Source organism: Asterias amurensis, chromosome 21 (assembly GCF_032118995.1).
Source record: "Asterias amurensis chromosome 21, ASM3211899v1".
In the NCBI taxonomy this organism is placed as follows: Eukaryota; Metazoa; Echinodermata; class Asteroidea; order Forcipulatida; family Asteriidae; genus Asterias; species Asterias amurensis.
In genome coordinates, this window is record NC_092668.1 from 9,479,882 (window position 1) to 9,496,505 (window position 16,624).

General features: G+C 39.6%; 1 protein-coding gene across 1 annotated transcript in view; it reads left to right on the forward strand.

Annotated features, from left to right (window-relative positions):
• Positions 1-15,645, forward strand: part of LOC139953049 (uncharacterized) — a 47,144-nt gene extending 31,499 nt beyond the window's left edge. The window contains exon 2 of the mRNA XM_071952445.1: positions 12,327-15,645. Coding sequence (XP_071808546.1) covers positions 12,336-12,791 — 456 coding nt within the window. The 5' untranslated portion in view covers positions 12,327-12,335 and the 3' untranslated portion in view covers positions 12,792-15,645. The remainder of the gene's footprint in view (positions 1-12,326) is intronic.
• The last annotated feature ends 979 nt before the right edge of the window (positions 15,646-16,624 follow it).

Here is a 16,624-nt window from a genome sequence, read left to right on the forward strand (position 1 = left end):
AATTTCAAGAGAGGGCGCTGTTGAACCCACACAAAGGTATAGGCGTTGCGAGCGCGAGTCGTAGAAACTGGTAGATACCGCCCCATATTCCTTCCCAAAATGCATTGCGGTTCTGAATCGCGATAAACCTTAGGAAAAATCTTGTGCGAATGGGCCCAATGTAGTGCTCTGCTCTGGAAGCAAAGATTCAGTGCTTAGAAGAAGCAGTGAATTCTGCGCTTACGTCAAGCGAAATACACTGCTTAGCAGGGATTTCTTTTGTTTGTGTGCTTCCAAGCTCGCACATTTTATTCCGCGCATGCACATTTAGCAGAAAATGGTGATCGTAGGTGCAGAGTTTGGTGGTTACGAGTTCAGTAAAATCCACTCGAACTAGATCAAACATCAAACCACCAACCAAATACAAGGATTTTATCATTAAGTAGTTTGTCACATGGCAATGGACTCTAAAGATACTGGCATGAACTCAAGAAACCAACCAAATCAAACAATACTGAGTCAAATGCAAGTTTTTACATTATTCAACTAGGGACCACTCATCTTATATACCGCCCTCTATTGACAGTGAAAATCCTTGCAGCACCATATCTCAAGAAGTGCAGGACCAATTTTTACACTGTCTGTAGTGAAGACTCCTTGGGGCATGGACATTAATTTTGAAAAACTGTGACCTCAAGTTGACCTCTACTTCCGGGTTAACCGGAAGTGGGACCATATCTCAAGAGTTACACAACCGATTTAAAAAAAATTCTTCAGTTATAGACTCCTTAGGTCTTAAAATTTGTTGGGAAAAACCGTGACCTCATTTTGACCTCTTCTTCCGTGTCAACTGGAAGTGGGACCATATCTCAAGTGCCATTGAACCGATTTTAAAACTTTTTTTCAGTTTTAGACCCCTTGGGCATTGGAGATTAGCCTTAGGTTACCGTGACCCCATGTCGACCTCTACTTTGGGGTCAACCGGAAGTGGCACCATAACTCAAGACACTATTCAACAATTTCAAACTTTTTTTTTCAGTTATAGGCTCCTTGGTCATTTTAGCACATAATCCAAGCAAAAGAACACGGAACAGCTTTGTGTTTGTTCACAAACACCTAATGTCTAGTTATTTTTATTATTATTATTATTCTTTGTTTCTCGCCAAAACCCCATTGCATTTGTACACGTTTTTTCTTTAAGCCTAATCTCCCAAACCATAATACGAAAGAGTGAGTTTATTATACCAAATTGTAGCTTAGAACATAAGCTTTACTCTAAACGTAAAAAAAATTGAAAATCTTAATTAATTAACCACGTAATCTTCATTTGAATATAACTGAATGCAGTCGCTTCCATGTTATTGTTAAATATTCTCTTTGGTAAATGCCATACAGTATGTACCTATCATGAGTTGTGACTTCTTGAGATGAGTCTGCGCGTTTGAATATAACTGGATGCAGTCACTTCCATGTTATTGTTAAACATTCTCTATGGAAAATGCCAAGCAGTATGTACCTATCATGAGTTGTGACTTCTTGAGAGAAGTCTAATCAAGTCTCCTTTTGTTGTTTTTCTACTTACGTTCTGGACCACAGCGAATTCTCTTTTTATTCGTTTCCTAACCGAGTTCTGGACGTACACGAAGGCATAGGGTTTTCGTTTAACGAACGTGCGCAATTGAATAGGGGTTTTTGACGACGACGACACACCATCGTGTCCACACATTCTACCTCCATGTTTACACTAAACTTAAACAGTTTGAAGATAATGATAGTTGAAAGCTTCCCTTAACATATTACTTGCTGTGGTGTTGTAGTTTTTGAGAAATTAGTGAAAAAACTGTCAACGTATGACTGGGACCGAGTTGGTTTGGGACCGAGTTGACCGGCTTCGTTTCAGGCGACGAGCGTGAACGACGAAAACAGAACGCCAGGGATTTTGAATCATTTACGGGTGAAGTCACCTTGCTTGCGTCGGGGACCACTTGCCTAAACTAATTCAAGTATTTCGCTTTCTTTTCGGAAATTATACCATGACATACAAAAACTCTTTGGCAGGAATACAAAAGCAGCGATTTTATTATGCTGACGTTTCTCTTGTGGTTGAGTGGGTCATTTGTATAAAGCTGCTTATAATAAATAGGCAAAACATTTTGCTTTATAAAAAAACATAAATTGAGCAGAATAGTGGCTTAATGTTATAGAGCTGCTAATATAATCAATAGGCAAACATTTTGCTTTAAAAAAAATTGCAGATCAGCAGAATACCTTGATTCACAACTTGTACTTGTATTTGCTGTGTTTAGCTGCTTTTTGTGTTTAAAAATCTTTAGTGTAGTTTGGTCCAGGGCCAATGGCTTTTAAAGGAAAGAATCGCATCGCTTGCGTAATCATGGAATTGTGCTTACGCTAAGCGTATTTAACAGCTTAGCAGGGAATGTGTTCTTGAGCGTCACAATTCGCAATAAAAAAATCTACAGTTGACTAATTGTGCTCAAGTCCTGCAAAACTGAAAACAACAGTGACTTAAAAACTTAATTTGCATTCTCAGGATAATACCCGTGGTTTACTTACGTGCAAAAGTAGGCCGGGGCGACTAGTGTGCTTTAGTGTTAAAGTCGCGACTACAAATTATTATTTGAGTTACGACTACAAATTATTATTTGAGTCGCGACTACTATTTTTCTCTACTCTGTTATAATCGTGCTCAAACGTTGACTACAAAAATTGTCCCGACTACCTGCCTGGTGAAATATGGTTGTGTTGCTTCTTACTATTCGCAACATATAATAAAACGTGCGCTTGCAACACTTTGCAGCACAAGTCTTGAGAATCCGTAATTTATCACGACAAGCGTCGTAGTTGGGTTTGAGGGGCGATTAGTTGAGTTTGTAAATTTCACTAGTCACCCAGGCCTATCATGATGGGAACTTGCCTATTAAGGTTTTATCGCGAATTGCAAAATTTCAAGAGAGGGCGTTGCGAGCGCGAGTCGTAGAAACTGCATAGTAACCGCCCCATATTCCTTCCCAAAATGCATTGCGGTTCTGAATCGCAATAAACCTTATGAAAAAATCTTGTGCAAATGGGCCCAATGTCGTGCTCTGCTCTGGAAGCAAAGATTCAGTGCTTAGCAGAAGCAGTGAATTCTGCGCTTACGTCAAGCAAAATACACTGCTTAGCAGGGATTTCTTTTGTTTGTGTGCTTCTAAGCTCGCACATTTTATTCCGCGCATGCACATTAAGCCGAAAATGGTGATCGTAGGTGCAGAGTTTGGTGGTTACGAGTTCAGTAAAATCCACTCGAACAAGATCAAACATCAAACCACCAACCAAATACAAGGATTTTATCCTTAAGTAGTTTGTCACATGGCAATGGACTCTAAAGATACTAGCATGAACTCAAGAAACCAACCAAATTAAACAATCCTGAGTCAAATGCAAGTTTTTACATTATTCAACTAGAGACCACTTATCTTATATACCGCCCTCTATTGACGAGTGACTGAAAATCCTTGCAACACCATATCTCAAGAAGTGTAGGACCAATTTTTACACTGTAGTGAAGACTCCGTGGGGCATGGACACTAATTTTGAAAAACTGTGACATCAAGTTGACCTCTACTTCCGGGTCAACCGGAAGTGGGACCATATCTCAAGAGTTACACAACCGATTAAAAAACAAATTTTCAGTTATAGACTCCTTAGGACTTAAAATTTGTTGGGAAAAACCGTGACCTCATTTTGACCTCTTCTTCCGTGTCAACTGGAAGTGGGACCATATCTCAAGTACTATTCAACCGATTTTAAAACTTGTTTTCAGTTTTAGACCCCTTGGGCATTGGAGATTAGCCTTAGGTTACCGTGACCCCATGTCGACCTCTACTTTGGGGTCAACCGGAAGTGGCACCATAACTCAAAACACTATTCAACATTTTCAAACTTTTTTTTCAGTTATAGGCTCCTTGGTCATTTTAGCACATAATCCAAGCAAAAGAACACGGAACAGCTTTGTGTTTGTTCACAAACACCTAATGTCTAGTTATTAGCTGTTCCGATCCAGTCGGAACAGCTATTGTTTTCGTCGAGATTTTTATTATTTTTATTATTATTATTATTATTATTATTATTATTCTTTGTTTCCGCCTAAAACTCCATAGCGTTTGTACGGCGTTTTTGTTTAGGCCACTACTCCTAAGGTATTAGGATAAAATAGTTAAATCATATATCAAATTGAAGCTTAGAACCTAAGCTTTATTCTAATACAAAAGTGTAAAAATTCTTCATTAATTAACCACGTGGTCTTCATTTGAATTTTTAATTTGTAAACTTGATGCAGTCACTTTCATGTTATTGCGAAATATTCTCTTTGGTAAATGCCGTACAGTATGTACCTATCATGAGTTGTGACTTCTTGAGATGAGTCTACGCGTTTGAACATAACTGGATGCAGTCGCTTCCATGTTATTGTTAAACGATCTCTGTGGTAAATGCGATTCCGTATGTACCTATCATGAGTTGTGGCTTCTTGAGAGGAGTCTACTCAAGTCTCTTTTTCTTGTTTTTCTACATACGTTCTGGACCACAGCGCAGTGTCTGTTTCTTGACTTCCTAACCGAGTTCTGGACGTACACAAAGGCATAGGGTTTTGTTTAGCGAACGTGCGTATATAGATAGGGGTACGTTTTTGACGACGACGACATACCATGGTGTTCACAGAATTACACTAAACTTAAACAGTTTGAAGATAATGATAGTTGAAAGCTTCCCTTAAAATATTACTTGCTGTGGTGTTGTAGTTTTTGAGAAATTAGTGAAAAAAAACTGTCAAAACGTATGACTGGGACCGAGTTGGTTTGGGACCGAGTTGACCGGGTTCGTTTTTGAGAAATGAGTGAAAAAACTGTCAACGTATGACTGGGACCGAGTTAGTTTGGGACCGAGTTGACCGGGTTCATTCCAGGTGACGAGCGTGGACGACAAAAATAGAACGCCTGGGATTTGGAATCTTTTACGGGTGAAGTCGGGGACCATAACCGTAAACTAGTTCAAGTATTTCGCTTTCTTTTCGGAAATTATACCATGACATACAAAAACTCTTTGGCAGGAATACAAAAGCAGCGATTTTATTATGCTGACGTTTCTCTTGTGGTTGAGTGGGTCATTTGTATAAAGCTGCTTATAATAAATAGGCAAAACATTTTGCTTTATAAAAATGCATAAATTGAGCAGAATAGTGGCTTAATGTTATAGAGCTGCTTATATAATCAATAGGCAAAACATTTTGCTTTAAAAAAAATTGCAGATCAGCAGAATACCTTGATTCACAACTTGTACTTGTATTTGCTGTGTTTAGCTGCTTTTTGTGTTTAAAAATCTTTAGTTTAGTTTGGTCCAGGGCCAATGGCTTTTAAAGGAAAGAATCGCAGCGCTTGCGTAATCATGGAATTGTGCTTACGCTAAGCGTATTTAACAGCTTAGCAGGGAATGTGTTCTTGAGCGTCACAATTCGCACTAAAAAAAGCTACAGTTGACTAATTGTGCTCAAGTCCTGTAAAACTGAAAACAACGGTGACTTAAAAATTTGATTTGCAATCTCAGGATAATACCCAGGGTTTACTTACGTGCAAAAGTAGGCCGGGGCGACTAGTGTGCTTTAGTGTTAAAGTCGCGACTACAAATTATTATTTGAGTTACGACTACAAATTATTATTTGAGTCGCGACTACTATTTTTCTCTACTCTGTTATAATCGTGCTCAAACGTTGACTACAAATCCCGACTACCTGTCCAGTGAAACACTGGTTGTGTTGCTTCTTACTATTCGCAACATATAATATAACGTGCGCTTGCAACACTTTGCGGTACAAGTCTTGAGAATCCGTAATTTATCGCGACAAGCGTCCAAGTTGGGTTTGAGGGGCGATTAGTCGAGTTTGTAAATTTCACTAGTCACCCAGGCCTATCATGATGGGAACTTGCCTATTAAGGTTTTATCGCGAATTGCAAAATTTCAAGAGAGGGCGTTGCGAGCGCGAGTCGTACAAACTGCATAGTAACCGCCCCATATTCCTTCCCAAAATGCATTGCGGTTCTGAATCGCAATAAACCTTATGAAAAATCTTGTGCAAATGGGCCCAATGTCGTGCTCTGCTCTGGAAGCAAAGATTCAGTGCTTAGCAAAAGCAGTGAATTCTGCGCTTACGTCAAGCAAAATACACTGCTTAGCAGGGATTTCTTTTGTTTGTGTGCTTCCAAGCTCGCACATTTTATTCCGCGCATGCACATTAAGCCGAAAATGGTGATCGTAGGTGCAGAGTTTGGTGGTTACGAGTTCAGTAAAATCCACTTGAACAAGATCAAACATCAAACCACCAACCAAATACAAGGATTTTATCCTTAAGTAGTTTGTCACATGGCAATGGACTCTAAAGATACTAGCATGAACTCAAGAAACCAACCAAATTAAACAATCCTGAGTCAAATGCAAGTTTTTACATTATTCAACTAGGGACCACTTATCTTATATACCGCCCTCTATTGACGAGTGACTGAAAATCCTTGCAACACCATATCACAAGGAGTGCAGGACCAATTTTTACACTGTAGTGATGACTCCGTGGGGCATGGACATTAATTTCGAAAAACTGTGACATCAAGTTGACCTCTACTTCCGGGTCAACCGGAAGTGGGACCATATCTCAAGAGTTACACAACCGATTAAAAAAAATTCTTCAGTTATAGACTCCTTAGGACTTAAAATTTGTTGGGAAAAAACCGTGACCTCATTTTGACCACTTCTTCCGTGTCAACTGGAAGTGGGACCATATCTCAAGTACTATTCAACCGATTTTAAAACTTTTTTTCAGTTTTAGACCCCTTGGGCATTGGAGATTAGCCTTAGGTTACCGTGACCCCATGTCGACCTCTACTTTGGGGTCAACCGGAAGTGGCACCATAACTCAAGACACTATTCAACAATTTCAAACTTTTTTTTCAGTTATAGGCTCCTTGGTCATTTTAGCACATAATCCAAGCAAAAGAACACGGAACAGCTTTGTGTTTGTTCACAAACACCTAATGTCTAGTTATTATTATTATTCTTTGTTTCCGCCTCAAACCCCATAGCGTTTGTACAGCGTTTTTGTTTAGGCCCCTACTCCTAAAGTATTAGGATAAAATAGTTAAATCATATATCAAATTGAAGCTTAGAACCTAAGCTTTATTCTAATACAAAAGTGTAAAAGTTCTTCATTAATTAACCACGTGGTCTTCATTTGAATTTTTAATTTGTAAACTTGATGCAGTCACTTTCATGTTATTGCGAAATATTCTCTTTGGTAAATGCCGTACAGTATGTACCTATCATGAGTTGTGACTTCTTGAGATGAGTCTACGCGTTTGAACATAACTGGATGCAGTCACTTCCATGTTATTGTTAACCATTCTCCATGGTAAATACAATTCAGTATGTACCTATCATGAGTTGTGACTTCTTGAGAGGAGTCTACTCAAGTCTCTTTTTCTTGTTTTTCTACATACGTTCTGGACCACAGCGCAGTGTCTGTTTCTTCGTTTCCTAACCGAGTTCTGGACGTACACAGAGGCATAGGGTTTTCGTTTAACGAACGTGCGTATATAAATAGGGGTACGTTTTTGACGACGACGACATACCATGGTGTCCACAGAATTACACTAAACTTAAACATTTTGAAGATAATGATAGTTGAAAGCTTCCCTTAAAATATTACTTGCTGTGGTGTTGTAGTTTTTGAGAAATTAGTGAAAAAAAACCTGTCAACGTATGACTGGGACCGAGTTGGTTTGGGACCGAGTTGACCGGGTTCGTTTTTGAGAAATGAGTGAAAAAACTGTCAACGTATGACTGGGACCGAGTTAGTTTGGGACCGAGTTGACCGGGTTCGTTTCAGGCGACAAGCGTGGACGACAAAAATAGAACGCCTGGGATTTGGAATCTTTTACGGGTGAAATCGGGGACCATAACCCTAAACTAACTCAAGTATTTCGCTTTCTTTTCGGAAATTATACCATGACATACAAAAACTCTTTGGCAGGAATACAAAAGCAGCGATTTTATTATTCTGACGTTTCTCTTGTGGTTGAGTGGGTCACTTGTATAGAGCTGCTTATAATAAATAGGCAAAACATTTTGCTTTATAAAAAAGCAGAAACTGAGCAGAATAGTGGCTAAATGTTATAGAGCTACTTATTATAATCAATAGGCAAATTATTTTGCTTTAAAAAATTTGCAGATGAGCAGAATACCTTGAATCACAACTTGTACTTGTATTTGCTGTGTTTAGCTGCTTTTTGTGTTTAAAAAGCTTCAGTGTAGTTTGGTCCTGGGCCGATGGCTTTTAAGGGAATGAATCGCAGCGCTTACGTAATCATGAAATTGTGCTTACGCTAAGTGTATTTAACAGCTTAGCAAGGAATGCGTTCTTGAGCGTCACAGTTCCCAATAAAAAAATGCTACAGTTGACTACAGTTGACCTGCAAACCTTTCGCTGCGAAAACAACAGTGACTTAAAAATTTGATTTGCATTCGCAGGATAATACCCGTGGTTTACTTATGTGCAAAAGTAGGCCGGGGCGACTAGTGTGCTTTAGTGTTAAAGTCGCGACTACAAATTATTGTTTGAGTCACGACTACAAATTATTATTTGAGTCGCGACTACTATTTTTCTCTAACTCTGTTATAATCGTGCTCAAACGTTGACCCGACTACCTATCTGGTGAAACACTTAGTTGTGTTGCTTCTTACTATTCGCAACATATAATATAACGTGCGCTTGCAACACTTTGCCGCACAAGTCTTGAGAATCCGTAATTTATCTTGACAAGTGTCGTAGTTGGGTTTGAGGTGCGACTAGTCCAGTTAGTAAATTTCACTAGTCACCCAGGCCTATCATGATGGGAACTTGCTTATTAAGGTTTTATCGCAAATCGCAAAATTTCAAGAGAGGGCGCTGTTGAACCCACACAAAGGTATAGGCGTTGCGAGCGCGAGTCGTAGAAACTGGTAGATACCGCCCCATATTCCTTCCCAAAATGCATTGCGGTTCTGAATCGCAATAAACCTTATGAAAAATCTTGTGCGAATGGGCCCAATGTAGTGCTGTGCTCTGGAAGCAAAGATTTAGTGCTTAGAAGAAGCAGTGAATTCTGCGCTTACGTCAAGCGAAATACACTGCTTAGCAGGGATTTCTTTTGTTTGTGTGCTTCCAAGCTCGCACATTTTATTCCGCGCATGCACATTTAGCAGAAAATGGTGATCGTAGGTGCAGAGTTTGGTGGTTACGAGTTCAGTAAAATCCACTCGAACTAGATCAAACATCAAACCACCAACCAAATACAAGGATTTTATCATTAAGTAGTTTGTCACATGGCAATGGACTCTAAAGATACTGGCATGAACTCAAGAAACCAACCAAATCAAACAATACTGAGTCAAATGCAAGTTTTTACATTATTCAACTAGGGACCACTCATCTTATATACCGCCCTCTATTGACAGTGAAAATCCTTGCAGCACCATATCTCAAGAAGTGCAGGACCAATTTTTACACTGTCTGTAGTGAAGACTCCTTGGGGCATGGACATTAATTTTGAAAAACTGTGACCTCAAGTTGACCTCTACTTCCGGGTTAACCGGAAGTGGGACCATATCTCAAGAGTTACACAACCGATTTAAAAAAAATTCTTCAGTTATAGACTCCTTAGGTCTTAAAATTTGTTGGGAAAAACCGGACCTCATTTTGACCTCTTCTTCCGTGTCAACTGGAAGTGGGACCATATCTCAAGTGCCATTGAACCGATTTTCAAACTTTTTTTCAGTTTAGACCCCTTGGGCATTGGAGATTAGCCTTAGGTTACCGTGACCCCATGTCGACCTCTACTTTCGGGTCAACCGGAAGTGGCATCATAACTCAAGACACTATCAACATTTCAAACTTTTTTTCAGTTATAGGCTCCTTGGTCATTTTAGCACATAATCTAAGCAAAAGAACACGGAACAGCTTTGTGTTTGTTCACAAACACCTAATGTCTAGTTAGTATTGCCTTTGCGGCACATAGCGGCACAAATCTTGAGAATCTGTATTTTATCTCGACAAGTTTCGTAGTTAGGTTTGAGGTGCGACTAGTCGAGTCATGATGGGAACTTGCTTAATGAAAAAGATTCAGTGCTCTGCAGAAGCATTGAATTCTGCGCTTACGTCAAGCGAAATAGACTGCTTATAGCAGGGATTTCTTTTGTTTGTGTGCTTCCAAGCTCACACATTATTTTCCAAGCTTGCACATCACAGTAAGCGGAAAATGGTGATCGTAAGCGCATACTTTGGTGGTCATGAGAACCATGTAATTTTGCCCTGTAAGTAGGTTTGGTAAGGCCTACACTTCAAACATGTAAAGTCAAAAAAGATTGTTAGTACATGAGGGGAAATCTTGTGAAACTGGTCCAATTTGACTCTGCTTCACTGCGTAAGCAAAGAATTGACACATCAGAAGCGCAGATATTATCGCTTACATAAAGCATATTTCACAGCTTAGCAGGGATATTTTTGCTTGTGCGCGGGGAAACACATCATAATTATGTAATCTTTGCTTTGAACTAATTGCACAGATATTTCAGCGCCTGCACAGTAAGCGGAGAATGGTGGTTGTATAATAAATGGGCAGTGTTTGGTTGAAGCAGACAGAGCCATAAAACTAGGCCGTGTTCTATAGGGGAAATTATAGCTTGAAATTTTATGACAGTTTTGGTCTCTGCGACGTACACATACAAATACAGAGTCAGATACAGACATTACGGTGCAGAAATCGTGCAATTGAAATGTCTCATAAGAGCGCCTCCTATCGGCAGGAGTAGGAAAATAAAGGAGTATCCTACAAATTAATTATGTGTTTTTAAACACGTAAAATAATATCAAATGGAAGCTTTAGGATGTTTAGCTTAATTCATATCATAAAACATATTAAAATTATTTATTAATTAACCACCAGTGACCCTCATTTGCATATTAATTAGGAAATCTTTTCAGCATCATATCTCAAGAACTTCACGGCCGACTTTTCAACTGTTTGTTCTTAAAGACTCCTTGGGGGTTGGAGATTAATTTTAAAAAACTGTGACCTCAAGTTGACCTCTACTTCCGCGTCAATCGGAAGTGTCACCATATCTCAAGAACTATACAGTAGATTTTCAAAATGTTTTCAGTTATAAACTCCTTAGGCATAAAATGTTAACTTTAAAAAACCGTGACCTCAAGTTGACCCCTACTTCCTGGTCAACCGGAAGTGGGACCATATCTCAAGAACTATACAACAGATTATCAATTTTTGTTCAGTTATAGAGTCCTTGGGCATTCAAGATTAGTTTGAAACAACTTTGACCCCATGTTGACCTTTACTTCCGGGTCAACCGGAAGTGAGCCCATATCTAAAAAAAGTACAAAGCTAATGTTCAAACTTCAGTTATAGACTCTAAGGCAATAAATATTAGCTTTGGAAAACTGTGACCCCAAGTTGACCTCTACTTCTGGGTCAACCGGAAGTGGGACTATATTTCAAGATCTACAGAACCGATTTACTCCTTGGCATTGCAGATTAATCTTTGGTAGCTGTGGGCCCATGTTGACCTTGACTTACGGGTCAACCGGGAAGTAAGACCTTATAACAAGAGCTACACAACTTTTTTGAAACTTTTTTTCAGTTATTTATTCCTTGGGCAATGAAGCACATAATCCAAGCAAAACAACACGGAACAGCTTCGTGTTTGTTCACGAACACTTAATGTCTAGTTTGTGAATGTTTTGGTACATCATGAGTACCTATTCCTCCCACAAAATTGTATTTTAGGGCTCTCTAGCAAACGCTGAAAGTAGGTAAAACATGCAAATTGATGCTAAGTGGCCCCATCTACCCTGCAAAAAAAAACACGCTTAGAATTTGTTACCGTCCCCTCGCTCCTCCCTACGCGATTCGAAAGCTCCCCTACTGGGACACGGGCTACGACAAGTGTTCAAATCATAGTTTGACCTAACATGCAGATGACACATGCGGATGTACATGTAGCCTATATCGCCCTCTGTTCATCAGTTGACTACAATAATTATGTTGTGTACTGTATGTGGAGCTTCGAATAATGCTCGCGTCACAAGACGGGCATAACTTTTAGAAATATTTCGCAGTTGCTTCTTAATACCAACCCCAAAAAATCAGTTTTCTGTTTCTCGCTTTGAGCTTCATTACAAATTTGAACACCAGTTCATTGCCCAAATTAAATTGAATTGATTATTCATAGCCTTTATTTTCTCTTGTTTGTAGATTTCCATAATGAAGGCTCTGTGTGGAATCGCTGTTTGTGTCTTGATATTAATCGAGGTACACATTGCCGCATCGTGTTCTCCAACTCGAGACTGGCGTCCACAAAGCTTCGTCAACCGATTGGAGAATGCTCAAATTGCATTCAAGGGTAGAGTTATCCACATGCCACAACCACTACCATTATATGGGATGTATACGGTCAAGTTTGAAGTCGACTGTGTTTACAAAACGTCTCTACCGATCACGAAAGAAGTTAACGTCTTCGGGTTCGGATATGGTGGAGGCATGTGTTCATCCACAGTGGTTACCGCCGGGGGATCCTACATAATGTTAGCACGAGCACCTTATACTACAGGAGGAAACCTGATGGTTGGTATGGTTAACATGCAACCCGCTGCTGAAACTGCTACACAAACTCTCATCGCCAGGGTACAAAGTATGCATTCTTGCCAAAAGCCTGAATAAAAATATGTTGGTTGTTCATTCAAAACCTCACAGAAAACACTACACGGCTGTGGGTCTGATCTCCCTTTTGGATATGTGGAACGGTCCAGTCTAGGACATCAAACACTTTCAAATGTTTATATCTAGGATGTCTGTAAACTCTTGTGCACACAGTATTAGCGACAACTTAAGCCCCTAAAAAAAACATTTAAACTGGAACAGCGAAGCTGCCATGGTGAATTGCCGATTGCCAGATAGAACCAATGACTAACGGAAAGACCAATCAATGATCAACTGATGGTCACCGGGGTGGGGACATTGACACGTATGGAGCAATGACCATTTAAGGTTTTCGTTGCTTAAATTTAGCTCATTCAACTGGAACCAGTGATCTTTGAGTTTCATCTTTTCATATTGTATACATGTCAGCAGCAATATTTGATTCTCAAGTTTTAAATCGGTACATCATTTCAATAAGGAGTTATGACCATTTAAGGTTTTCATTGTTTTAGCTCATTCAACTGGAACCAGTGATACACTCTTTGAGTTTTATCGTTTCATATGCATCTTTATGTAAACATTATTAATTTGATTTAAATTTCAAATCAGTACATGCTCACTCAACTGAAACCAGTGATTAACTCTTTAAGTTTTATCTTTTCATATGAATCTACATGTAAGGAGCAATATTTGACTTTAGTTTCAAGTCAGTATACATCATTGCAATTAGGAGTTATGACCGTTTATTTTGATCAATGTTTTAGCTCATTCAACTGGCACCAGTGACAGAGAGTTTGATATTTGTTTAAACAAATTATTTTCAAATGTTTTAGATTTCAATTTCAATTTTTTTTTTTTTTTAATCCAAATGTCAATGTTTGAGCCTGAAATTAAACTTTTACTGCTCAATATACTTCAACTCTCCAAATGGCGTTGAACTTTGGATAAAACAGTGACATAATTATAATATGCCATGACTTATCAGCGCTCACTCTGAGGTTGTACCCTAGTAATATGTGACTTTGATTTTAACTTGTTGGTGTTTTATTCATTTTTAACTGTAGGCCGCATGCAATTTTACTAATGCTTCTATCTATATTATAAAAGCGCTTAAATCGCATGGGCGCCGCCATTGTTGTTTGGCAAGGGGTGCCCGGACCCTACTAGAATGATGCGTCTTGGGGTAAATTTCGGGGTACCCGTGTTGGGGCATGTGTTGTTTGTGACATGTGTTGTTTGTGACGTCACAGTCAAAGCGCGAGCGTGTAGTAACTTTGTGATTGAGTGCAGGCGTCCTTTGTGATGTCACAGTCACGGCGCGAGCGTCCAGTAACTTCGCGCGTACATACAGTACAGAACAATGCATCGGGGGGGGGGGAGGCACGACGACAGGACGAAGACTGGTGGGGGTTATTAGAGCACGTTGTGTGGACAGGGAGATGGAAGGGGCATGTAGTGGTATGTCTGTTGGAAGAGGGCGGGGGAACGGCAACAAATGTAGGAAACATTAGTAAAAGGGCTGGAAAAATAATAGGGAAAGGGGAAGAAAAAAAAGGGACTAATGATGACATTAGACAAAGATAAAAATAAACTGGACAGAGAAAAAATACACGAAACGGAGAACCACCTGACTGGCGGGACCCGCGGGGAACAGGAAAAGTTATGGGACGGCAAAAAGTGCAAAGAACAATTCACGGACGGGATGACGGGAAGGAGGCACGGGTTAGATTTTGGACGGGGATAGGAGGTAGGGGCACAAAGTGGTACGTCTGTGGAACGGGGGACGGGGGAACGGCAAAAATAGAAATGACGGGGAAAATGAACAGGGCTGGGGTAGGGATTGAACACAATTAAAAGGAACTATCGTGATATGGGACATGGGGCAGGAAAATATGAAACTGAATGGGGGATCGAGCCCATAAAACGGGAAAACCCCACAAACGGGACCCGCGCGAAACTGGAAAATATGAGTTATGGGCAAACATTGGCAAGCAAAGAACACTGCAATGCAGGGCCGATCGTGGGGACGGGAGAGGCACGGAGGCGTGGGTTAGATATGGGACGGGATAGGGAAGGGGCACACGGTGGGACAGGGAGTTGGGGAAAAAATGAACGAGGCTGGTGAGGGGGGGGGAAGCAAAGGGGTTTGAAAACTACACAGGACAGAAAATAATCAACCGAACTGTAACAAAATAAACGAAACGGGATATAAACGCTGGGAAAGAACCACTGTCGGGATCCGCTGGAAACTGGAAAATATGGATCGGATCGACAATGCCGAAACGGAAAAAAGATGGACAAAAAATGTACGATTTCACAAAGCACTAAGATTCGTTTTAACTTAGGATGGGTTGTTTGCCACAGTGATTTGTATTGTGACCCTGCCTAGCCACTTTCGACCTCCCCTGTACACAACGCTACACTTGCAGCATTTTTACGTCGAGCTTTATTTATTTATTTATTTTATTTTAATTCTTCGGACAAAAAAAAAGCAAAACAATAAAACAAGCACAGGCCGTCCAGGGAAGGGCGAAAGTCCAAAAACTGTCATCAAAAAAGATGTGCTCTCCCAGACCTAGTTCATAAAAAATACACATTTATATACTATACATTAAACATTCTAAAATTGCAGTAAAAATTTAAAGAAAAAATGGCAAGTAAAAAGCAATAACACAAACGATATACACAAGGTTGCGGGGTTGCCGCGCGGCATCCCGCTAGTAGGTTATAATTACTATAAAAGGTTACGGAGACTATTCTTGTTATGACTATTATTCGTACGAATCCTTTTATGAATTCAATAATCAAATCAAACTTGTTTGTGTTTATCTGAATTGCTTCAATAAAAATAAATTAAGCTAGGCTTGATTTCCTTTATGGGCAACTGATCATGGGGTTTGTGTTTATGCTACCTTTGTGCAACTCAAGAATGCAATAATATAAGGAGTTGGTGTCCGCAGGTTAACAAAAAGGCTTTTCTTTTGTGAACATGTTGCGTAACAGCTTCACAAAAGCTTTTCAATGGGCAGCCTGGGAAAAAGCCTTTCTCAGAACGGAAAAGCACATTTGCTTTCAGGGGCCTTATTCATGAAGCCTTCTTAGGCCTTAGTAAGCACTTACGAGTTACTAGTTCGTTCTTAGCGAGTTGCGTCATGTTCACGAAGCACTCGTAACTTCAATCGAGTGCGTAAGTCCTTACTAGTGCTACGTGGGGTGTTTTCGGCTTCGTAGCGTTTTCTTAAACCTTTTTTCAACATTCCTGGCCAATATTTTCGGGCGAATTGAGCTTTATGTCAATAACAACAACTTTTAATATGTTCTACAATCCTTGCGACATTTTCTCAAACTTTCTCAAATTTTTTGAGAATTTACTAACCTATTTTTTCTCACTTTTTAGTATTAAATTTTTCGTGATTTTGTTATTTTATTTCATCATTAAATAATTGTTTATGTTTATTTATTTAGTTAATAGTAATAATAATACTGGGCATTTATAATGCGCGGGTATCCATCTAAATATGCTCTTCGCGCAGTGACACAAGAAACGGAAAAAAAGTTATGAAGTCTTCATTAGATGAGGCTTGAGGGAAGTTTTGAACACTATTGATGGAGAAAGTTTAACATGATCCGGCAAGTCGTTCCATAATGAAGGAGCAGCAGAAGTAAATGATCTTTCACCCAATGATGTTTTGGCCAGGGGTTTCCTTAAAAGATGTTTGTTATTAGATCGCATGAAGACTGGCGGTTGGAAGTATGGGGTTGGAGTCCTTCTGAGAGATATGGTGATAAAGTGCCTTTTGATATGAGCAATAGACATACACAAGGACTTTGAAGATGACTCTATTCCTAATGAG